Source organism: Phasianus colchicus, chromosome 24 (assembly GCF_987193195.1).
Source record: "Phasianus colchicus chromosome 24, bPhaCol1.hap1.1, whole genome shotgun sequence".
Lineage (NCBI taxonomy): Eukaryota > Metazoa > Chordata > Aves > Galliformes > Phasianidae > Phasianus > Phasianus colchicus.
The window spans coordinates 5094440-5118583 of record NC_143459.1 but is presented as its reverse complement, the minus strand read 5'-3'; the positions used below and the strand labels follow the sequence as shown (position 1 = coordinate 5118583).

Below are 24144 nucleotides of genomic sequence, written 5' to 3'. Positions count from 1 at the left end.
GTAGTGCTGTGCTTGTTGCCAATGGAAAAACATGAATTTTAACAATTCTGTGACATAGAAGTGCAAAGGGGAGAGTTTGACCTTCTCCAAGCTCCACCTGAGAGGTGCAAGTGCTGCCATGAGCCTTCTTTAAGAGGAAGCTGGTGTTTATTGTTGTGATGAAGTGCTTTAGGGTAATATTGCCTGGTCAGGAAATGGCATATGAGTAAGCTTCTGCTTTGTGAGAGTGCTAGTTATGCTTCAGAAGGAAAATGTGTAATTTCTGTAGAATGAGGGAATTGCAGTACGTGAAAATAGTCTGCAGTGCCACTGAAACACAAAGAATCTCCAAAGAATTCAAAACATGGAGGCGTATCTCAGAGGTTCTGCAAAAGTCCCTTTGCTGGGGGTGCATGTGCTGCTTGTATCAAGAAAGCTTTTTTTCATATGAAAAAAGAAACAAAACATTTTCATCTCTAGTGTAAATTCAGTGCTTGCATCTTTTTGCTGTAGGTTACTCTTTTCTTTATTGCTGTCAGCTCACAGAAAAGAAAACTGGCTGAATTGAACCGTGCACAAATCTGATCATTTTTTACTTGATTTTATTGTAAAAATATTAGATAATTAATGACAGAGCAAAGACTTCAGATACATTGTTGTTTTTTTTTAATAAAGTGTAAACAGAATCCAAGACTTGTTAGTTGGAGAGCAGATTGAGATTATTAGGTATGCAGTGCAATTAACTTCTACTTCCAACTGTAGACTTGTACTAGGTTTTCCTAATAGCTTCTGTCCTTCTTCCAAGATAAGTGCATCTTTGCTTTGTATACTAAAGGTGAGAGAGAGCCCTCAGTCATTTCTGGTACTTCCTGAAATTATTTCACCAACAATATTTTCTGATTCTGGAGCATTTGCGTTGGTCGTGGTTTTATTCTGTAGCGTAGATCTGTTACCATAGCTGTGATGTGAGGAGGACATTCTTGGAATATCAGCATGTTCCAGTATGAAACTTCCCTGCAAACATTTTCAGTGTAAATACCAACTTTTTTTCCAGGGAGGTGGTGGACTCAATGGTGCAGCATTTTAAAGTGACAATATTTGGGGACCGTCGACCAGTTTATGATGGGAAAAGAAGCCTTTATACAGCCAACCCACTTCCTGTGGCCACTACTGGGGTAAGATAACTGGAGAAACAGATGGTACTTGTTACAGGTTTTTAGAAAAGCAAAAGAAAACCCAGCTTAACTTTTAAGAGACATTTAACAGATTGGTTGGGAGTTTTTGAGCTATTGAGACTTGTTTCTTCTAACTTCCTCCATTTACTTTTCTAAGTTACACCCAAAAGCTTTCTCAAAACTATATTTTCTAAATACTGTATTGAAAAGTTGTTACTAAATGCTTTTTCCATAAGTGTTGTGGTCTTGTAGAAGTGTGGAGGGGTGAGGGTGCACTAAGCACACTCAGAATTTTGGAAACCATCACCAGAAAGCCAGAGAGAACATGTTTTGTGCCCTCCTGCAGCACAGGGAAGCTATTTCATTGTGATTAATAGCCACGATGACAAAGTGAACTGTGCGTTTGAAACCGCTGTTGAGAAAGCAAGTGTCTTCATCCCTTCTCTTAGGTTGATCTCAAGAGCTGAGGCAACTTTCAGGTTACATAGACTTCTTTCCCAGCTTTCCAGCTCAATAAATGCAAAGAAAATGGCTCTCTTCCAGCAGTGCCTCTTGTTTCGGGTGCTAAATAGAGAGGTCAGGCTAGCAAACTCAAGAATTCAGCTGCTGCTATTTGTTTTTTTGCCCACCCAGGTGGATTTGGATGTGACATTACCAGGAGAAGGTGGAAAAGATCGTCCCTTCAAAGTGTCAATAAAGTTTGTTTCTCGGGTGAGCTGGCACTTGCTGCATGAAGTTTTGACAGGAAGAACCTTGCCTGAGCCTCTGGAACTAGACAAACCTATCAGCACTAACCCTGTTCATGCTGTCGATGTGGTGCTACGACACCTGCCCTCCATGAAGTAGGTTCACTGTCTTCCTCTGCGGTCTGTCTTTACTTGAAGGATCCCCACTGGGACACCTTCATCCTGAAAAGAATGATCATTCCCTCACACAGCACAGCTGATGAGCTGAGCTGAGGAGATAGAAGCTAATTATGTACGTGTATTTCTGTAGATATTTAAACTCCAGAGCAGGTGATACGCTTGTTTGAAAAGATCAAGAAGTGGGAGATGCTTGTATTAGGTCTGTGCTGAAATAAGGAGAGCTTACAGGATGCTGTAGCACTGCTCCCACGTTTTCTGTTCCAGTTGAGCCAAATACCACTCACTTGGTGACTGTCTGAAAGCATGAGTCTTTTTAATTCATTGATATACTCATAATTCATTGATATACCCATCAATGGTGCATGCTTCTTGTGATTTCAGTACATCATTGAGAGTAGATACCTGTCCTAACCATGCCTGTTACTTTTGAAACATCAGGGAAGGCTATATCAGTTTTGCTTTATTTGGGCAACTGGGGCTCCTTTTTGGTTGCTGGCTCTAGCCAGTATGGTGGATTTGCACTGGTGGTTTTCGTTGGGTGTAACTGGAAACGTTCTCCAGCTACCCTATATCGTGAGCTAAAGGCTGGAGATGTGTAAACAGCAGCTTGAGAAACATTAGTTTCTCTAGTTCTTTGTTACCACCACATTTTAATGCAGTATACACTGAGAGAAGTTTGCTTGTAAAATATGCAAAATGAGTACAAGGATCAGCCCAGTGTGCTGTTGTGCAGAGCTTGTGCTGTAGGGAAATTATGCTGTACTGAAGTTGGAAATTGGAAAACAGAATTTAATTTCCTGCTTGCAAAAAGAAGTAAATGTTTTTGTCTACGTTTAAAAACACTGCAATGGGAACACCAGCATTGAGAGTGTCATTTAAATTTGACAGATTTCTTGTGCACAAAATTCCAAAAAATATTTTGTGCTACAGTCTTATGATGGAGATTTTTATCTTGTGTTTGGAAAGTGACAGCATAAAGCTGTGCTCATCTTCTTTCATCAGGTATACCCCTGTGGGCCGCTCCTTCTTCTCAGCTCCAGAAGGCTATGATCACCCCCTGGGGGGGGGCAGGGAGGTCTGGTTTGGGTTCCATCAGTCTGTCCGGCCTGCCATGTGGAAGATGATGCTCAACATTGATGGTAAGTTGAGATTCAGAGCTAAGAGTGAAGGTAAGACTTCCCTCCAAGAATACAAGTGACCTTGAAATTCCATCGGTCTCAGTCTTAAAAAGCACAGCAGTAATTCTTGGATGATTTTTTCAGTCCTTTCTGTGAATGAGACAGTCAAGAACTTTGACTTTAACCTACAGCTTATGGGTTGATGACCTCATGTTGTGGTTTGAGGTTCTGAAGATGATGTTCATGCCCCACCACGTGCTTTTGTTGATGCTCATGCAAGGTTCTTTACAAAGTGTTTCTCCATCACTGGTATTGCTGTGGGAGCACAGCTGCACGCTGCTGGTCTCTGGGTGTGAGCTGTGTGTGTTCATTCACTGATCAGCATCCGGAGGCGTTGGCTGGAGTGTGTCATGTAGGGCTGGCAGCCTGCTGGTGTGACACACGTCTGAAGAATGTTGTGTTGCTTTAACATGGGGATGTGGTGGTTTTGGTGCAGGAGATCTGGGAGCTCAGTGAAGTGCTTGTGAGCTGTCTCGTGTTGCTGCTATTTAAGGTTTTGAAAGTATGGATTATATTTACTGTGTTGGGCTATAGCTTGTGCCACGTTCCTTACTAAAAGTCATTTCATCACTTGCTTATAACTTTTCTAAGCAGATTATGATCTTACTTCCGTGGAACAAGTCAGCTGTTTTGTTTAAAAACATTATTGTCTCTTAATGCGATTTGGTCGCTGGTGTGCAGGATGGTAAGAGATGCTGGTAGACCAAAGGTTGCACTAATTACTATGCTAACATAATTTGCACGTAGTTAAAATAGTGCTTATGTGGCTAACAAATACTGTTTCAGTCATTGGGCAGCTCGTATCATTGACAAAATCATATTGCATCTTGAATAGACTATGTTAAAAAGCCTTCAGCAGAGATATGGGTGCTGGCTGTGCTTGTAGCTCAATACAGAGTCTCTTCAGGACATTACAGCTCTCTAGAAATTAATGTTATCTGGGGAAAAACCTTTCCAAAACCTAGAAATGCAAAGCAGCTGTATGATGACGAAGCTGGAGACTGATGTGTCACTGTGGTTGTTGGAAGGCTTAATCTGTTTTGAGAAATGAGTGCTGCTCAGCATTTTTTTTTGAGGGTTACTTGGAATCTGAAGAAAACATTCATTTATCTGCTGTTTCAGGGCATTCTGACTTTGGTTTTCTTGGTATTTGGTTCTTTTTAGTTTCTGCCACTGCCTTCTACAAAGCACAACCTGTGATTCAGTTTATGTGTGAAGTTCTTGACATTCATAATATTGATGAACAACCAAGACCTCTGACTGATTCTCATCGGGTAAAATTCACCAAAGAGATAAAGGGTGAGTAGAAATGTCTGTCCTGTCCTTCAGGATCATTCTAGGGACTCAATTTAACTGGAAATGCCCCTGGTTATCGTGCATCAAAAGAGACCTGCACCTGTTAGGAGAACTGCAGTACATCACATTAGTAATTCTCATCCTGAATGAGGCAGTGTGGTTCTGCAGAAAGGAAAGGTGCAAAATGAGAGATGTTCCCATGGCTTGAAGAGAGGAAGGAGAAGCATTCATTGCCTGGTTGGTGGTAGGCAGCTTTGCCTTGTTGGCTGCTAACCTTGTAGAAGCAGGGGTCACTGCAGTTGCAGTGGTATTGTGCTGTAGGTCTCCTGCTGTTTAAGTGCTAAAGCAAAATGAACATCGATTTTGAAGCTAACTTAATTGATTCTTTGAAAGTATGCTATTTGCAGTGACTTCTAATAACTGTTTGCTGCATGGAAAAACAAGTACTGCTTGATAACTTGCAGCTGAAGGCCAAATTCCATTCCAAAGGAATTGCATAAGCTACTGTTTAGCGTAGTTTCACTCCATATATGCTCCTTTGCTTTGCATTTTCCCATATCCTTTCATTCCAGTGTGATTTGTAGAGGGAGGTGCCTTGAAAGAGTTCAGCTGTTCAAGGCTGTGCTCTGGAACACTTGTGTTACTTGATGAAAGCTTGGACTCTGCTGAAATACTGGCCAGCAGAAAAATAAATCTCAGCTATATTTACAAAGCAGTATGTTCATGGAATAGTCATTAGCTGAGGAGGGGAAACGTACCTTCTAGGACACAAGTAGTAGTCCAAACATGTCTCCTCCTTACACCCATCTGTATCCATTCTGGGAGGCCAATAACTGGAGAATGAGATGCTGTCTCTTCTTAATCTTGGATGCCTGAGACACTTTGTTACCATAGTCAGATAATATGAAGAGGTTACCTTCACTGTCAATATTTGCTCCTACTGATGTACTATCTGGGAACTCCAGCCAAGCTGTGATCATATGTAGTGAAACAAACCCTGCCTTACAGAATTTGCAGCCTGTGTGTGCAGCTCAGTGGGAGGATGGTTCCTTCTGTAGTGTCACGGCAGATTGATGACAGAGCAATTGATGGGTTCCAGATACACATTCACAGCCCTTTTCTACTTCATGGCTCCTTTTCTGTGTTTTCTTTAATGCTGTATAAACTTAGTTGTAGTTTGTTTTCTGGTGATGCCTTCCTCTGAGTGATACTGGTGTTGATGTTATTGGGGATCAATGAAGCACGGTTTAATGCTTCTAATGGGATATCTGTGCACCAGGTAAACTAATAGTGATGTCTGCTCCCTGGGACTTAGGGACCTGCCTTGATGGGGATATTCATTGCGTGGCCTGGACAGGGCACGTCACCCAGCTTTCTCAAAAGCCTCTGCTGGTGGACTGTAGGTGAAGTAATTTGGGTGGCAGTGCTGTTTCCAACTGCCTTTTCTTCTGAGATAAGCTGCGTGTGTTGCTGTTGGCTGTGCACAGAGAGCAATGTCTGGGGTGCCAGTGAAAGTAAAGAAAGTTACAGACAGAGTATGGCTACAAGGCTAGGAAAAAGGAACAAGGAAAAGAAATCTGCTTTTGCCCTTTCAATTACTGTAAGTGCAGTTTTTAAAAGGAATACAGCACTGAGAATGAGAACAAAAAAAAACGTGGTAAAAACAGCCCTGTGTCTACCAGAGATTAGTCATGTGCCTGTTAAATGAAAGTGTTTTGAGGAATTCAGGTGACATCGAACGCTCAATACTATGCATTATGATCTGTTTTTGAGGAAAATACCTGATTAGTCAGAAGTCCACTTGTAACTTAAGAAAAAATGTGGAGAATAATGCCTTGTATTTTGCTACTTGAGCTCCAACCATGAAAGCTGCTGGGTTAGAACACACTCTTTCATAAGAAACCTTGTGTCTCCTGTGCGAGTTGTTGTGTGGCTGTGACATCAGGTTTTTTGGTACTTCTGTGCAGGTCTGAAGGTAGAAGTGACTCATTGTGGAACGATGAGACGGAAATACCGTGTTTGTAATGTGACCAGGAGGCCTGCAAGTCATCAAACGTAAGATGCTTTTTTGTCAGAGTGTAAGATGTGCAGTAGCTTAGCACTGAATATCTAATGGGATCTAATTTTATTCATTCTGGGAGTGCTAATAATTGCCAGCTAAGCTTTTCATAATTTTGATTGATGAAAATGTGTCTCTCTCCAGCTTTCCTTTACAGTTAGAAAATGGCCAGACTGTGGAGAGAACAGTAGCACAGTACTTCAGAGAGAAATACAACCTCCAGCTGAAGTATCCTCATCTGCCTTGCCTGCAAGTGGGACAGGAACAGAAACACACCTACCTGCCTTTAGAAGTAAGGAACTTATTCTGATAAATCAGCTCGTTATTGGTAGGCAGTATCTTTTTGCAGAACGTGGAGAAGTAATGCACTTTGCAGTGCAGGTGTGTTTGCATATTTACATATTCTTTACGTGCTCTTTGTTTTATTTCACTAATGATTACATTTTTAAAGTGCTTGAAAGATTAGAACTAAGTGAAAGTGTGCAATTGCTTAAACACTTCGGAGGTTTGTAGAACCAGAGAATTCATTAGAGAATTCTAAATGCTCTGTGTATTAATGCTTCTGATTTTTCCTCAAGGTATGTAACATTGTGGCTGGCCAACGGTGTATCAAGAAGCTAACAGACAATCAGACATCAACTATGATAAAGGCCACAGCAAGGTCTGCTCCAGACAGGCAAGAGGAAATAAGCAGATTGGTGAGTTCTTCAATTTCAGTTTGGCTTGATGCTGTTCAGCAGTGGATGTTCTCAACCACGCTCCTGCCTTAACTCCAGCCTGACAGCTCTTCTAGCAGGCCATAGCTGACTGCCTTATTGGCAATCAGTGTCTTCAGTTGTGGTGTTAAAGGTTTCCTGGATCAGTGGCTTCTGGTCACACACTGACAAACCATTTTGTTGTAAAAAAGTTCTTAAATTAACAACGTAACCCTTTCATTCCTTCCTTTTATCATTCTGGCATTATAAGTTACTATTTTGAAATTTGCTCAATATCACACAAGGGATCTATATCAGAAAAGTGAATCTAGGTCTCCTGAGCCTCAGTCTTGTTTTTCAACTGTTTGACTGCTTTCTCAGTACATGTTAAATGTTGTCACTCAGTGACTCCACTGTCTTCATCTCTTATGTATTTCACCCACTCCTAGCAGTGGTGTTTTCTCTGATTCAGAATGTAAAACTTAAGTATTTTTGGTTGAATATTCTGATAAAAGAGATTTGAAATGGTCTGATTTGGAGCTGACAAGTGAACCAACATTTTTCAATTAAAATAAGACTTCTGAAAAATACAGAAGACAAGAATGTGCAGTAATTGAAGGAGATAATTTAATTTGAAGCATGCTTATTTCCTAAGGAAAATGCTTTTTGATCAGTGAGCAAACAAAATGCTCTTGGATGAGCATATTACAAGTGAGCCCCTCGAGTAACTAAGGGAACAAAAAATCTCATCCAGTATCTCATGGCAGTTGAGCAATAAGCAGTTGAATTTAAGCCTTTTTCAACGAGAAGAGGGATTGTAGAACACTTCTGCAGCATTCCTAATTAGGCTTCTAAAATGGAATAATAATAACTTGTTACGCAAATTATATTTATGTAATGTGGAAAAACTCTTCTAGGTGAGAAGTGCAAATTACGATGCGGATCCATTTGTTCAAGAGTTCCAATTCAAGGTCCGGGATGAGATGGCCCACGTGACGGGGCGCGTGCTGCCCGCGCCGATGCTGCAGTACGGAGGACGGGTGAGGTCTTCACCTTTTATTTTTGCTTCTATTATGATTACTGAAGTGTGATTTCACAGAATGACACAATGGCCAGGGTTGGAAGGGACCTCAAGGATCATGAATTTCCAACCCCCTTGCCACATGCAGGGCCACCAACCTCCACATTTCATACCAGCCCAGGCTGCCCAGGGCCCCATCCAACCTGGCCTTGAACACCTCCAGGGATGGACGGGGCATCCACAGCCTCTGGGCAGCTGTTCCAGCACCTCACCACTCACATAGTAAAGAACTTCCCCCTGACATCCAACCTCAATCTCCCCTCCCTCAACTTCAAACAATTTCCCCTTGTCTTGCAGTTATCAACCCTTTCAAAGAGTTGATTCCCCTCCTATTTGCAGGCTCCCTTTAGGTACTGAAATGCTGCAATGAGGTCACCCCACAGCCTTCTTTTCTCCAGGCTGAACAAGCCCAGCTCCCTCAGCCTGTCTTGCAGTGGAGGTGCTGCAGTCCCCTGATCATTTTCGTGTTCCATTCCAATGTGTGTTGACTGTTTCGACCACTTCAGTTGCCTTGTGCAGTAAAGGGAGCAGAGTTTAAATTGCAGGCTTTGTTTTTTCCCTTATTCTGAAGCAGTAAATAGCATAGTTCTCCTTGCTTTCACTCACATGAATATTGCTGTGTTTCTTCTTCCTGCAGAACAGAACAGTGGCAACCCCAAGCCATGGAGTTTGGGACATGCGAGGGAAGCAATTCCACACTGGTGTTGAGATCAAAATGTGGGCTATAGCTTGTTTTGCAACGCAGAGACAATGCAGAGAAGAAATACTGAAGTAAGGCATGTCATAGTTCAGGCTTTAGGCTGCTTTTGTATTGAAACCATTTAGTGAAAACATGGATGTGGGAGATTGAATGATTTCTAAGTGGCTTTAATCATCTCACATGTTAAGGAAAGAATCCAAGCTCCTTTCTGGAAGCTACAGTCAAAACACTGTTTGAATCTTGTGATATTGCTGCTCTGTATTTAGTTTCATTTAGCATTGTGAATGCAGTACTAAAAGCCCCCAAATTTGCAGTTTTCCATTCTGGCCTGTGTTGATTCAAAGCTGCCTTGTTGTTTCAAAGTGGCCTTCACATGAGTGCTTTAAAAATGCTACTTTGAAAGCTATGTGAAATCCTTTTCTTCATATGAGTAACAGAGTTCTTCTGCCTGTTTTTGCTTTGGTTGTTGTGTGCTATTGCCAATGCAAAAATCCTGTAAACTCCTTTTCTGTAGGGGTTTTACAGACCAGCTGCGTAAGATCTCCAAGGACGCAGGGATGCCAATCCAGGGCCAGCCCTGTTTCTGTAAATATGCCCAGGGTGCAGACAGTGTGGAGCCCATGTTTCGGCACCTCAAGAACACCTATTCAGGGCTTCAGCTCATCATTGTCATCCTGCCAGGAAAAACACCAGTGTACGGTAAGGGAATACCTTGGACTTTACCTGTTTGGTGAAGCATCATTCAAGCGTATGCATGACATGTTAGGAAACTGCTGTGGAGCATTCATTAGACATAGGAAAGCAGTGCTGTCTGACGTTGAAATCAATCAGAAGCAAGTCTGAGCATTCAACTAAATAGAAAGATGTTTTGCAGACTACGTAGATTTCAATTGTGATGTAAGCTAAGATCAAAACATGGCAATAGTTTCAAATGGACTCAGTTTGTATCCTGATTTTGGTTTCACAGCGGAGGTGAAGCGTGTGGGAGATACACTATTGGGAATGGCCACGCAGTGTGTTCAAGTCAAAAATGTCATTAAAACATCTCCACAGACCCTTTCAAACCTGTGCCTGAAGATAAACGTTAAATTAGGAGGAATCAATAACATCCTTGTACCTCATCAACGGTAAGAATCTGCGTGGAGATGTATTTGGGTTTTCTTTGATACTTAGCACCCAACATTTAATTGTAGCCAAAACTTACATTGAATTATCCTTCTGCCTGTATGTGGTATGAGCTAGAATTACATTTCTTCTTGTGTGGGCCTTGAGTAGTTGTTGGCCTGGAAGCTAAGTCTCAAGCATTTTTCCATGCTTGATCAGTATCAAAAACTTCAACGGCTGCAGTTCTGGAGGTGCTGAAATATTGGTACAATTAGAAGTTTTCTGTAGGTTTAGGAGTATGCCACACATCACAGAACAATCTGTTTTGGTTAGCGTGCCAGTGTGCTGTCAGTAAGGACAGGAATTTGCTGAAAGCACCCTACTTCTCTCACATTGTTAGGCTAAGCAGTTCAGCTCACGCTCATTCATTGCATGGGTAATCTCTGTGCATGTCTTCTAGTTGCTTTGAAGCACTCAGTGGGGTTTGGGTCTAAGCCATGTGTGCTCCCTTCTTTCTCACATTCTTTCTTCTGAAGAGTCTGTCAGTCCTGAAGACAAAAAGTTCTGGTGGTCTCTAACTGTTATTAGGAGCATATCAATTCTTTAAGAGTGGACGTACGCACCATGCAAGGCAAAAACTTCTGGACTGCAAGGTGTAGAAATTCTTCCCTGAGGATACCTGAAAGAATGGAATCTGAGTTTAAGCATGAAGAAAAAGTGCATGGAAGAATATCTTGAAGCACTGGGGTATCGTGCTGCTGCTTGTCTCCTGTAAGACAGAACAAGGTGCATGCTGCTGTGTACGCAGCCATCTGTTGCATGGCTGAGGTAGCACTGAAGTGGTGCTTAGCTGGACTCCCAGCACCAGTGAAATCAAATGGTAGAATAATGGTTTCTGTAAGAGACTGCCTGCATTGTTAAGGTGCAGCTCTTTGGCTTTCCTCCACTAGAATCATGCCCACAATTCAGTTGCAGTGACCGTTAGTGTTGTGGAAGTTTGCTTTCAGCACACAAAGATCTCATTGTTTAAGTCTGGCCGGAGTACCTGATAAGAAAGTCTCTCTGTGTAGTGTAGCTGAAATAGAAACAAAGCCCCATATTGAGCACCAACTGTTCATCTGCAAGTGTGACTTAGCACTTTTTTTTTCTTTTGAAGACCTTCTGTGTTCCAGCAGCCAGTGATCTTTTTGGGAGCCGATGTCACTCACCCTCCTGCTGGAGATGGAAAGAAACCTTCCATAGCTGCTGTAAGTTTTATGAAATCAACATTGTTATTTCATCTCGGGTAAATGTTAGAACAGCAAATGCAACTCATGGCCTGTGTTTGTCAGATGTCTTTCAGGGCTTATGCCCTAATTCTTGCTACACATTTCCAGTGTTACCAAAAGTCGTGTCTTTAAAAGAAAAATACTGTTTGATACTTTGTTCTCAGAGCATTTTGATTTTTGTATCAAGGCATTCATGTTAAATAGAACGTTTTTGCAGAAATAATATAAAGGAATTAATACTGCTCTATGATGTTAGAGTGTTTGGTATAGATTTGAACTTGTTGCTTGTAGTCATGCAGTGTTCTCCTAAAGGTTGTAGGTAGTATGGATGCTCATCCAAGCCGATACTGTGCCACGGTGAGAGTTCAGCGGCCCCGGCAGGAGATCATCCAAGACCTGGCCTCCATGGTGAGGGAGCTTCTCATCCAATTCTACAAGTCAACGCGCTTCAAGCCCACACGTATCATCTTCTATAGGGATGGGGTCTCTGAAGGACAGTTCCGACAGGTTGGTTCACTTGTGAGCTGTCTGAAACACTGAATTCCTGCCCTCCTGTTGGAATAAGCTGCACTGCTTTTGTTTGTGCTAAGATACCACAAAAGAATTGAGCCTTTTTAGGAGAGTTTCTTAAGCGTGTTGGGTAAGAGAAGTTGCTATTTCCTTGTTGTCTAGGAAGAACAACTCTTACTCTTGGGAAACAATATATTTCTTAGTACTTCCTGAGCTCAATAATTGTGCAGCACAGCTGAACTTAGTTTAACTACAAACTGTTAATTAGGTGTTTTGTGTAGAATATAATGTGAAGAAAAACCTTTTCTGTTCTGTTCTGTTGTAGGTTTTGTACTATGAACTGCTAGCAATTAGAGAAGCCTGCATCAGTTTGGAGAAGGATTACCAGCCTGGAATAACCTATATTGTGGTGCAGAAACGACATCATACACGGTTGTTCTGTGCTGACAGAACAGAAAGGGTAATCATTGTCCTGCTCAGTACAAGCTTGGCACTGCTAGACAAAATATTAGTATGGACTTCACTGCCAGTCTGATTCTGTTTGCTTTTGGGGAATATGTTGAATTGATTGGTGCAAAATGTGGCACCAAATTGAAAAATCAATGACCTTAAATACATTTTAAATAAAAACCAAACACCATCAGGCTTTGTCACAGTATCCGTGTGCACTATTATATATGTGCAGCTCTTCTGGCTTTCTGTGATTCAAAGCTCTGAGATTCTGGATGCTGAGTATTCTGCATTGCAGTGGTAAAAAGCCATGCAGTATCCACAACAGACATCCCAGGTTGCTGTATTGGCACATTCCAAACAAAGCTGAGGCAGTTCATCCACTGAAGTGCTTTGTGTACTGAACAGGAACCTATGTTTTTAATTATAGTTGAAGTGTATAAGCTGTTAGCTGCACTGTTTTTCACAAAATTTCTGTTTAGGTTGGACGAAGTGGCAATATCCCAGCTGGAACAACTGTAGATACAGACATTACACATCCATATGAGTTTGATTTTTACCTCTGCAGTCATGCTGGAATACAGGTATAATTGTTGTCTTGTAAGTAAATGTAGATTTAGAACATACAGATGTAAATGTATTGTTGTAGCAAGCTAGAAGTAAGTCTTGGCTAAATAAAGATTTATGTGTATATGTGTGTATGTATGTGCATTTTAAATTATGTATGTTAAAAAATGTTTAGTATGGATAAAATACAATTATTGACATAACTTGGCTGTGCTGTAAGGTTCAGCTCTAGTGTATAACATCCTCCAGAGGAGAAGCAGGGGGAAGATGAGTACTCATTTATTTCAGAACAGTGTCTTCCAAAGAAACTGCATATCGGTTTACTGGAGAACTTCTAAGAGTTCCTAAGAGCTGTGCTCAGCATTCAGTGGCTGTTGTGGTCTGTTAGGAAATGTTAGGGTGGTGGTAAAAATCGGCGTGTTTATCAGTTTAGTCATGTTGGAAGCAGGTTTCAGTTATTAAGGGTTATTTAGAAGGCATGTGGTTTTCTTTTTCCCAAGCAAGGATAATTAAAATAACATCATCATATGAATATTAGGCTTTTTTAATCTCTGTGATACATTTATTGCTGACATAATCCGGAAATTTCTTTGGCTGCTGTTACTTAGGAATTCAGACTAGACAGTCTGGCCTTTTCTGAACTTGAACATCTGACTTGATTGCATGGAGAGTGGAAAAAAAAAAAAGATGTGAACCAATGTTCCCTTCTTTTTAGGGTACCAGCCGTCCCTCACACTATCATGTTTTGTGGGATGATAACTGTTTTACTGCAGATGAACTTCAGCTGCTGACTTACCAGCTCTGCCACACATACGTGCGCTGCACACGGTCAGTTTCTATACCTGCACCAGCGTATTATGCTCACCTGGTAGCATTCAGAGCACGATACCATCTTGTGGACAAAGAACATGACAGGTAAAGGAAAATACGTGTCCTTAAATGTTTGTCCTTGTTGGTCTCTGCTCCATTGTCAGGCATAAAGGTAATGGCTGTTCATGGTCTGACTGTAGGTAATGGCTGTTCATTTTGCACTTAATTCTTGTAACCTTTGCAGCTAGACTTAAGATGCTCATTCCTGACATCAAGGCTGTGGCAGGCAAGGGTGGATTGGTGTTTTCTACTGAATAACACCTGGATTACAAGAACGAAGTTCAGCTTCATAAAATATTGTTTCAATATCTCTGTGGTGTGAAGGAATCAAACCACACATTTGGCTTTTTGCTTTAGAGTTGGAGCATTCATCAGTGGAACAGATGTGAAGTGCCTTACGTTTCTCTCACTCTGCTTTGGATGTCAGGGTTATTTTATAATGTTGAAGCCATCAGTATATTTGCAGTGGTTTTTTTTCTGGACAAATCAAGGAGCTGAGGGGAGGGGGTTTATCTGTTCACTCTGCAGCCTTCAGGCTTTCTGTTGATATTGCCATTTTACCCTCCTGCGTGACGAACTGACACGGAGGCAGCGTTAAATCTGAATTAACACAACGCACAGCTCCTCTTGCCTTAATTTTTCCCATTTTCTTGCAGTGCTGAAGGAAGCCACGTTTCAGGACAGAGCAATGGCAGAGATCCACAGGCCCTGGCGAAGGCTGTACAGATTCACCAAGACACCTTACGCACGATGTACTTCGCTTAAGTCAATAAAAGGGGAGCGTGCTCGCTGAAAGGAAGAACTGACAAATTAAGCCACATACAATGTATGTTTCCAGTGGGGTTGGTTTATGGGGTGTGCCTCCGATCGTGCAGGGGCGAGAGGCTGACCCTTAAATTGACACAAGGAAGATTGTTTACTTCACCGAGGAACACAGCACTATTATGCAATATGAAACCAGCCAACTGCTTTTGTGGCGCGGTCTCCTGTAGGAAGCACCGCCATCATTTTCCTTTTTGTTTTTTTAATTTCTCGTAGTTTAACCCTCTTATGCCTTTACCTCAAGTTGCTCGGCAGCACAACTCTCTTTGCAAAAAAAAAAAAAATTAATAATAATTTAAAAAAAAATGGATGGTGTAATTTTAAAAAAGCAACCTGTATAAGAACAGTCACAATGATTTTTTTGGGAGAGAAAAGTGTGCAAAAATGTTTTTTTTTTCCTGCCCAATTGAGGAATCTTTCAGTATTGCCATCAGCGAACATATCTGAGTACATCTGAATGTACAGCACTAAGTAGAAAAAAAATTGGGAGGGAAGATGTTTTGCACACTAATCCAATCATTTGAACATAGTTTAGCCAACTGCTGCCTTTCTTCACAGCTTTGGAGTCCTCAGCTCCAACAGTTCCCTTTTAAGAAGCAAACAAAGCTAGTGGTGTTACTGCAGGCAGTGGTGATCCCAACTGTTCTTGCTCCCTGGTGACTTTACTAAAGCTGCTGTTTTACCTAGTCCAAAAGTTTCAATTATTTTCTATCTGGCAAGTCAAATATCTTGAAGCTTCATGTGAGGTTGGGCGTCCCAAGCTTTATGGGATGGCTACAGTAAACACCAGAACTGAAACTTTAGAGCTAAGGTCTTCTTGACAAAAGAAAAATGCTAGTTTACTTGCTGCCTCTCACACCTTAATGTGATTTCATACGTACGTGTTTTTGAAGTTTAGCTTCCTTTGTTTCTTTTATATTTATTAGAGTAATAATAATGCTTTAATTTAATTATTACAGAACATATGGTCAACATCAACTTTTATTTTTTAGAAATGTAACCATGTTTATTTTTAAAGAACTGACAACTTGTTTTTGCTATCTTTTAGTGCAATAAGCGTTCGAAAAGAAAACCGTGTCCATTGAGCTGTACCAGAGCAGTGCTTGTACCACTGGCTGTGGGAGAATGGACACCTCCGATTTTAAAAGGACAAAGTAAAAGCCTTAATTTTGAAAGGAAAGTTTTATAGTCAGAAGGAATCTCGGATTTTCCTTTTTTAAATCAAAAAGTAGCAAAAATGCTTCTGGAACTCTGCAAGCTTCACCGCTCGCTGCCGTGGTTTGGTTTAACAAAGGAACCGGCCCTATTTTTGGCTTTGAGACGTGGAAGATATTTGAAGTAAACAAAAAGATTTTTTTATTAAGATCTAAGTTTTTACATGCTTAATTAAATCTATTTGACATCAATAAAATGTCTGGAGTTATTAAAAGTTTTTAGGCTTTTTTCCTCTTTGATAACGACTTTCCTTTTAAAATTAAGTTATTGGTAACTTCATTTCACTTTGCAAATAAAGTAAGAGGGCTGGGATAGTTCTACCTTTAAATCACTGAAATGTGAAACAAACAAACGGGACTCTTTCATTCCACTTTAAAGGTAAACCAATATTAAGATGTCAGAGATGAGCATTTATTCCGCGAGGGGACTGGGAAGTTTTGCACTTTGTAAACTCGTGAACTGCATTTTTTTGACTGTTTTTTATTTGCACTGGTTCATAGTATATATACTGCAGATCGTTTCTATGGGCATTGCTGTTATCCCAGCCCTTCTGAACCCCACCTGCTCTCCACATGAAAACCAGAGGGTCGGTAAAGCAGCTTTATCTCCTGGCGTTCTCATGCGCTGTTTGCCAATATACTGTGTTTTGAGCCTAAAATCTGAGCCCGTTTTGCTTCAGCAGGCATGACTCTCCCCATCTTTTCTGCCAGAAGACAAAGTACTGTATTTTGTGCATTTGTATATTGTACTGAAATGTATGTAGTGCTGTTCACAACGCTGTCTCAGAGAGCTCTGCTCGGCAGTTGGCGTGTAGGCATGCTTTATCTCCCACTACCAAGGAAGGGAATGTAAAGACTAACCTTGCACCGTTACCATTGCACTGGAAGTAGTCCTGAGGGTGGGCAGCTCCTGCAGCTTGGGGGGAGGGGGCTGCTGGGGAGCAGTGGAGGGCAGAGTGGGGTTAGGGTCAGCCCTGAGCCCCCCGTTGGGCTGCAGCTCCAGGATGGCTCAGCCTGCAGGTGCCCACGGTGCCTCGAGGCAGAGCTGCAGGGAGGTGGTGGTGCAGTTGTTGGAGCAAGGAGGGCTCCTCAATCTCTGAAACGTTGCTCTCAGTCGGTGGCCTGGCAGCTCTGCCTTGGAAGAGCTGTAGCTAGCAGTTCTGTTCATAAAAGGTTCAGGTTAGGCTTTTTACAGAAAGCTAATGTTTAAAGAGGAGTAGACATTTTTTTTTTTTTAAAGAAACTATTTCACAAAGCCTTCTTGTGGATTTCTGACGTTAAGATGAAAACTCCTTTTTAAAAAGTCTTTTACTGCTCCTTTCAGAGATGCTGTGCCCTTCTCATCCTGCCCACGCTCAGTGACTATGACCCAAGAGGCTTTTCGCTTTCAACTCTCACCAAAAAAAACAAAGAAACTTCATTGGGAAGGTGACTTAAATGCTGGCTCGACAGCTGGTTTACCTGGTTTTCATGTGAAGAGTACGTGGAAGTTTGAATCTCTCTTCTTGGTTTTGCAAATATCTACGTAAAGTGCCGATACTTATTTGTATTACAATATCAACTTACTGGCGTTGTGAGGGCCACACATTTATGATGCTGTAGCTGCTATATTTATTTAAATGGAGATGGACAATTACTGCACTAAGGAATGAGGAGATAAGCAAGGAATCAAGGTTAGTTAGATATCTTGGGGTTTTTTTTGGTTTTTTTTTTTTTTGGTTTTTGTTTTTTTCAAAAGAGAATTAATGGTGTGAAATATCAAGTGTAACAAAGGGTGCTGTCATTTTAACTGAGATTAAATAGCCAGATATTCTTCCTTTGTTTAAAAACATATATATTTTGATGTTTGCAGTTTGGGGGTGGGGGGTGGGGATAAATGGTACCTCATCTGTGGTGGCAGTTTCCGGTATATTTTCAGAGTATATGGATTTCTTTTATTTTTGTACCTGCTCTCCTTTTAAAAAAGACAAAAAAAAAAAAAATAATCTCAAATTTTATGTGCTGTGTGGGGGAAATCTCGAGTGGCTCTCCAGGTCCCCTTCTCTCTGGGAGAGCTGTCTGTGGCCCGAGGGCTGTGCTTTTCCTCCCTTTGCAGACATGCTGGCCTCGTGCACTGCCCATCTGGGTGCGTGGCTCCCACCCTGCAGACACCGTACCAGTTCACCAAGACCTCGTTTGTACTCAAGTGCCACTTCCTGGTGGGAGCTGCAGTGCTGGTACTGTGCCAAAGCTGGGCTGTGCTGAGCCCTGCACCGAGCACTGGGCGCTCCGAAGCTGAGAGGGAGCAGAGCATTGCACAGAGCAGAGCATTGCACAGAGCATTGCACAGAGCATTGCACAGAGCATTGCACAGAGCATTGCTAGGAGGTGTGTTAACACGCAGCACCTGCTGGCAGAGCGACTGACCCCATGCAGGGGGCTTCTCCTAGGGGGGGGGGGGGTTGTTTCAGCTGTGGCCGTTTTACTCAGGATTGCTGTGTTACTGTTAAATGTGTAATTCGGTTGAACGTGTCCAAAAGTTTTTTGCTGTAGGGGTTTATTCTGGCATCCTTCTAGAGGTTTGGCCTTAGAAATGGTTTTTCTGGAGTGAGATGGGTTTCTGAAAGCTGTCAGTCAAATTATTTCTAGATGCCATTGGTCCTAAACCAGTTTCACTTTGTGTACCGATTTTTTGTCCTTTAAAATGCTCAGTGTAAGACACCAGATACCTTCTGTACAAATTCCAGCTACAAATACTGGCTTTCTCCTAGTCTGGAAGTTTGCTCTGTTGAAACTCCGAGCTCAGCCTGCCCTTCAGACAGCTTGAGGCCTTTTTCTTTCTCAATATTCCCTTTGTATCTTGTCCTCTTCTAATATTCTCCCAGTTTTGTGAGTTGAGGGTGTAGGACTTTCCTCAGAGCACTTTTATAACCCAGGAACCCAAAGCTCTGCTGACGTACCTTGCAGTTATCCATTCCATTTTCAGAGCTGCCGTCCAAACGGCCATCTCTGTCCCTTCAGTGCTGTAGAGTTCTGCTGCTGATGGGTTGATTTGAATCTGGTGGAAAAATCCATAGGGATGCGAAAGGGAAGGATCCCAGTCTCTCCTTTTCCTACCCAAAGATGGTACTTCACATCGATATTGAGTGTTAGGACACCCATTTTGTTTTGGCACGTGTTGAAGTAAAACGTCGCCTTGACTCGTTGTTGTGACCCTGGAGCTGTAGAGGTTAGAGCTTGAGCTAATTGCTGCTTTCTGCTAGCAAAAAGTTCTGTGTTTTCCAGTAGCTGAGTTGCAAATGGATGTGTGCGGGGTCCTGCGCTTCGCCTCCTGGGCAGAGTCCCAAGAAGCCTCATCTCTAACACAAAAAACAAAGACGTTTGTCTCTCAGTAGGCAGAGGTGTGTGCAGAAGGGCAGGGGCTGCAGGGGAGAACATTGAAGCATCGGTACTACAGAAATGTGTCCTGCCTGCCCTGGCCTTTCTGGCTCTGTCTGAGGTCCCCCCTCACCTAACACGGGTAGTTACTGTAGGGTCCTTCAACAGCAAAGTGGTTCTGTTTAAAACTTGGAGTGAATATTTTATTTTTGAGCAAGACAGTCCTCAGAAAGTGCCTTTTTAGAAGACGGTGCTGTAGATTTTATTTTCCAGTTGTACGTGGCTGAACATTTAAGATAAATAACTGAAAATGCCAAGTGTTTGACGGTACCTTTAGGTACTTTCAGGCATCAGTTCTCTGAGTCAGGACCAAGCATAAGCAGGATGGTGGTTTCCTTTGGAGGGAAAGGCGTTGGGGAGCAATCACCAAATGCTGCTGGGGAGGAGCAGCTCCGATCCTTCTCCATGTATTTTGCCCATTCACAGTGAGGGGAAGGGCAGCAGCATGGGATGCCATGGCTGGAAGATGCTGTCCCCTAGGGATTACAAACTCCCAAGGACAAAGCAGACATCTGGAGATGGAGGGATGGTCAGTGCTGCAAGCAGGTGTCGTGTGGGTTGTGTTCCTAAAGCTGTGCGTTTGTGCTTGGGACTTGTCATTCCCAGCTGGGGGAGAGATGCTGTGAGCCCTGCTCAGAGGGCTGGCAGTGCTGTGGGTCCGTGGTGAGCATTCCTCCCATTGGGAAAAGCTGTCAGCTAGACTATTAGCCACTGCACCTCAGTAACCTTGTAATGCTGCATTAAGTAATAATAGCAAAGTTCTGCTTTGATGACACTGTCATGTGCTTGCACATGCCTGCAAAAAATACCCTCTTTCATTTTTGTAATGCTCTCAGTTGCGGTTACCTGCCTGCTCCCTGGTGAACCGCGTCCTTTCTGGGGTGTTTGTGTGTTGGTGGTCTGTGTGTCCCCTCTGCGTGTTGCTTTTGGCTCTTATTTTTAGGTGGGAAACGTCTCAATGTGGTTTTTTTTCTTCTCTGAAGTCAGCTCAGCTCTTAAGATGCGTTTGAGAAGAGAGCGAACAGAACAACTCAGTAGACGGGCTGCTGAAAGGGGTGCTTTGGTTTTAAGTTGGCTGTTAACATGAATTTGTGCTCACTTCAGTCACTGTTGATGCAGTATTGGGTGCTGCAGATGTCGGGATGGTTTTCAGTATCAGCTGAAGCTTAAAATTCTGCTTTGATTGGGAGCAGTACTGCTGCAGGTGTACGCTCGTACCCAGGCATTTCCTAGGAGTGAGCAGAGCTGCTTCACGTCTATTGAGCAGAACAGGAGCCAGGAAGTGTTTGGGTATGCAGTCCTGCAGTGGGGCAGTGCCATGCTGGGGCTGTGACACCGCTGTGCTTCACATCCATGGCAAAACTGTTGTGTGCACTGCCCCAGGCTGGACACGAGAGCATCGCTTCTCCTTCTGGCTGAAGTTAAAGGCAGCAGTGTCCCTTTTTGTTCAGCAGCTTTGTTTTAGAACAGCACTCGGTGCTGCTTCCATGGTATTTAAGCTTGCAGTGAGTGATTTGTTCCCGATTTCTTACTGCCGTTTGGCTGGGATTTGGAAAGCATTTTGTCAGCCTAGGTTCTGAGCCTGCTTTCTGTAGTTTTTTAGACTAAAAAGGGCCAAAAATCTCGTTCCATCATTGTTTGCAGCAATGCTCTCCATCTCTTCCCCTGCCTATGAACCAGATTATTTTCTATCTGTGCTTAGCCAGTACTGAAGCTGTTGAGATGTGTGCATTCCTCTCTCTTCTTTCTATACATTACAAACGTGATCAAAAGCAATGAAATGGACAGAGCTGTGTCTGAGGGTGCTGGTTCCTGTTGGGTGCAGATCCCTGCTGAGATGGGCTGTAGCACACGAGGGTTAACTGCAATAGCAGTGTCTGTGTATTGCAGGGTGTGTGGTGTGTTAAAGCATCCAGCTGAAGTACAAGCCAGTTGCTGAAGGTGTAGATACTGAAGAGGCAAACTTGTTTAAAAATGAAAACGACATCATTCTTCTTGGCAAAGTTTCTATAATCAATGCTACTCATAGTAAAACGTGCTGTGCTGGGGTTAATCCAAAGCTGAACTGACTCAGCTGTATGTTTTATGAAGAGGAGGAGGAGTAGAGATGGTGACTGTGCTGTCAAACCAATAGCAAACAGCTGGGGAGGCAGGAGGGAGAGCAGACTGTACTGAAAAGCTCTAATGCTGCTGGAGCCATCTGAACTTGTCCCTTTGCACCCACAGTTGACTCGACCCCCCACAAGTAATGACTGCAAAAGCTAAGAGATGAGGAGAAAGCTTTTTTCCTGTATTTTGGGAAGCAAGAGTGCCTCTTCACCTCTGCTGAGCAGCAGTGGCAGTGCCTGCAGCAGCCGTGTCGCTCAGTCCCATCATCTGCATTCTCTAAATCCCAAAGCAGCCTTTCCTGGTTCAAAACAGAGAGATTCAGGAGGTGGGTGGTGTTCCAAACAGCAGAGCCATGGGGTTCTGTGAGCAGTGTGTGACCCTTTTACAAAACACAGATGCTCCAATGGATTTCTGGCTGGTTTGGGTGGTTGGTGCAGAAGCCACTGTACCATGTTAGCCACTCCCATGTTAGCTTTGGTGTCCTGGGCTGCTTGGGTCAGACTTGAACTCGTTGAGAGCAAGCATGTGCCTTTTTCTGATCCGAGACAGAAGCTGGAGGAGCTGGCAATTTGCACTGGTTGATAGTGGGGTCAGTGTTCTTCTTGAGCTGCTTTTAAGGCTTGGTCAGGATGGAGTTGGTTTTGTGTTGAGTTACTTAAAGGAAGCCCTGAATTATTTGTGAATGTAGCTACCCAGAGAAAAGAGGCTTTAAAGTAAATGGTTTCTGGAGAGTAATGTCATCAAACAAACATATTTCCTGGCAGACTTGCATTTTTTTTTTTTTTAAATAAGATTTAACACTGATAGAGAACCATGAATTCTGCCTTTATTTGAATGTTGCCTGTCCCATAACGTCTCTGCTGTGCTCCTGCAGCTTCCCTGCTGACTGTAAGGACACGAGGAATGTTGTTGGCGGAGGTTGGGAAGTGGGGACGTGGTGCTGAGGGCTGAACATGACTGAAGGTGACTCTTTAAGGAGCAGCTGAGGGTGCTGATGTGAGCACAGCGCTGTGGTGTCTGGGATAGCAGGGCTCAGCGAAGCGGTGAGGGGAGAAATGAGCCTCTCCTCTCACACCCAGGTGTGCAGTGAAGGCTGCTGGGTGCCTTAGGTGCTGGTTCAGGCTGCAGGCTGTGAGTGTGGATTGTCAGAGAATAACAGAAGAGCTTTTCAAGTTGTTTTATGCAGTGTTGAGTATTGGAGGGTTATCCAGCCAGCAGCTCCGGCATCGGCGCTGGCTCTGAGATGGGATCCCTCCCTGATTTCAGGGAATTGATTTTTGCCTCAGCTTTCTGCCCTATCTAGAACACACAGAGGATGACATGCATTGCCTTATGAGAGCCAGCTGCTGTGTGTTCTGAGGATCAGCCATGCTGTAAAGTGCTGAATTCCTGATACAAACCTGTGCGCCTTCTTGCCAGTCGCTGTTTGAAGTCTGTCCATCCAGCACAGCCTGTGCCCTTTGCTTTGTCTCAGCACAGCTGGCCCAAGTTGCTCCTTGGGCTCGGTCCCACCGTGTACACTGCTGCTTTCTGTGATCTTTTGTTGCAAAATAGGGATGAGTTGATTCAAATAAAAGGTTTTCTTTACATTGCTGAGAATCTCAGAGGTCTTTCAAACACATTTTTAACAGTTGAAAAATGAATCCCTACCGTAATACTCTCCAACAACACAGAAATATGATTATCTTGAGATGATCTCACCTGAATCGTGGGTCCACAACCAATTTTGATACAGTTGTGCAAAAATTAGGCATTAAAATAGTTACTAATCATCTTTCATAGTGCTAATACTTGCAAATCTCTTGAGTGGTGCATTCAGAAAGTTTGTTTGGGCATCTCACAGGTTAGTGCTTGCTCCGCTCAGCTGCCAAGCATTACCCACTGGAGCAGTGCTACAGCTAAGGAACCTTTGGTGTTTGGAGCATGCCAGCAAAGCAGTGTTTGTGTGCAGAGGAGAAGGGAGTGCTGAGCCGAGCCGCTTTGTGAAGCCGAGATGAAATTTGGCTGCTGGCAATTTGCACACAACTGCCTTCCTCAGGGGTTTGGTTGTGTACATCACGGCCTCCCGTGGCTGTAGCTTTCAGTTTCCTTTGGCTTTGATTTCTGCTCCTCAGCAGAGCGCTGCCTTTCCTGCACTTGTCAGTGTTCAACCTGTTGAATCTCGCCTTGAGAAAACTCCACGTTGTTTTCCTGTGGGTAAACCTGCTTCTAGACAGTTGCATTTCTGCTCTGTTCCACAGGCAATCCTGCAAAGCCTCAGCACAGCAATAGCATTGACAGAACGGGCGCTCAGTGATCTCCCAGCCGTGAGCAGAGGCACAGTGGTGCCTCACCATGCAGCTCTCCTGTCCGTGCTGCTTTGTTTCCTCCCTTGCTGTGAGCAGTTAAGCTTCCCCAGGTGCATGAAATCGGTGGAGAAATGGCACTGTTGCTTATTTGTGGGGGGGGGGAACTCAGAATGCACTGAGGCATCTGATCGTAGATAAGAATGTTGTCATTGAGAGGTGTCACTTAAAGCTTTCATTGTGATTGGTGATGAGCCACTTTGGCTGTTGGAACATCTCTGGTGGCAGTGTGTGCCATAAGCATTGCTGTGCTGGTGCAGGAGGCTGCTGGGAGCAGCGTTGTGCAAATACACCCTTTGCATATTTAATACCACCTGTTCAAATGAAAAAACAAAACTATTGTGCTGTTTGGGATTCCTTCTCAGAATAAAGTTCTAATAAACGAATCCGGTGCGTTGAGATTCCCTCTGTGTACGTCTCACTCTTTTTCCTGCCCTGG

At 43.1% G+C, this 24144-nt stretch overlaps 1 protein-coding gene across 2 annotated transcripts in view; it reads left to right on the top strand.

The window, feature by feature from the left end:
- AGO3 (argonaute RISC catalytic component 3) overlaps window positions 1-24091 on the top strand; it is a 30613-nt gene extending 6522 nt beyond the window's left edge. The window contains exons 3-20 of one of the 2 annotated variants that reach the window (XR_004167143.2): window positions 1034-1154; window positions 1788-1996; window positions 3023-3159; window positions 4363-4497; window positions 6462-6549; window positions 6698-6845; window positions 7132-7251; window positions 8166-8288; window positions 8967-9100; window positions 9544-9728; window positions 9997-10156; window positions 11290-11380; window positions 11714-11908; window positions 12237-12371; window positions 12844-12945; window positions 13644-13843; window positions 14455-14624; window positions 15669-24091. Coding sequence is in view for 1 of the 2 variants with exons in the window: in XM_031594857.2 (XP_031450717.1) it covers window positions 1034-1154; window positions 1788-1996; window positions 3023-3159; window positions 4363-4497; window positions 6462-6549; window positions 6698-6845; window positions 7132-7251; window positions 8166-8288; window positions 8967-9100; window positions 9544-9728; window positions 9997-10156; window positions 11290-11380; window positions 11714-11908; window positions 12237-12371; window positions 12844-12945; window positions 13644-13843; window positions 14455-14563 (2392 nt within the window). In the remaining variant the exon portion in view is untranslated. The other variant, XM_031594857.2, reaches the window with a different exon arrangement.
- Window positions 24092-24144: the final 53 nt, after the last annotated feature.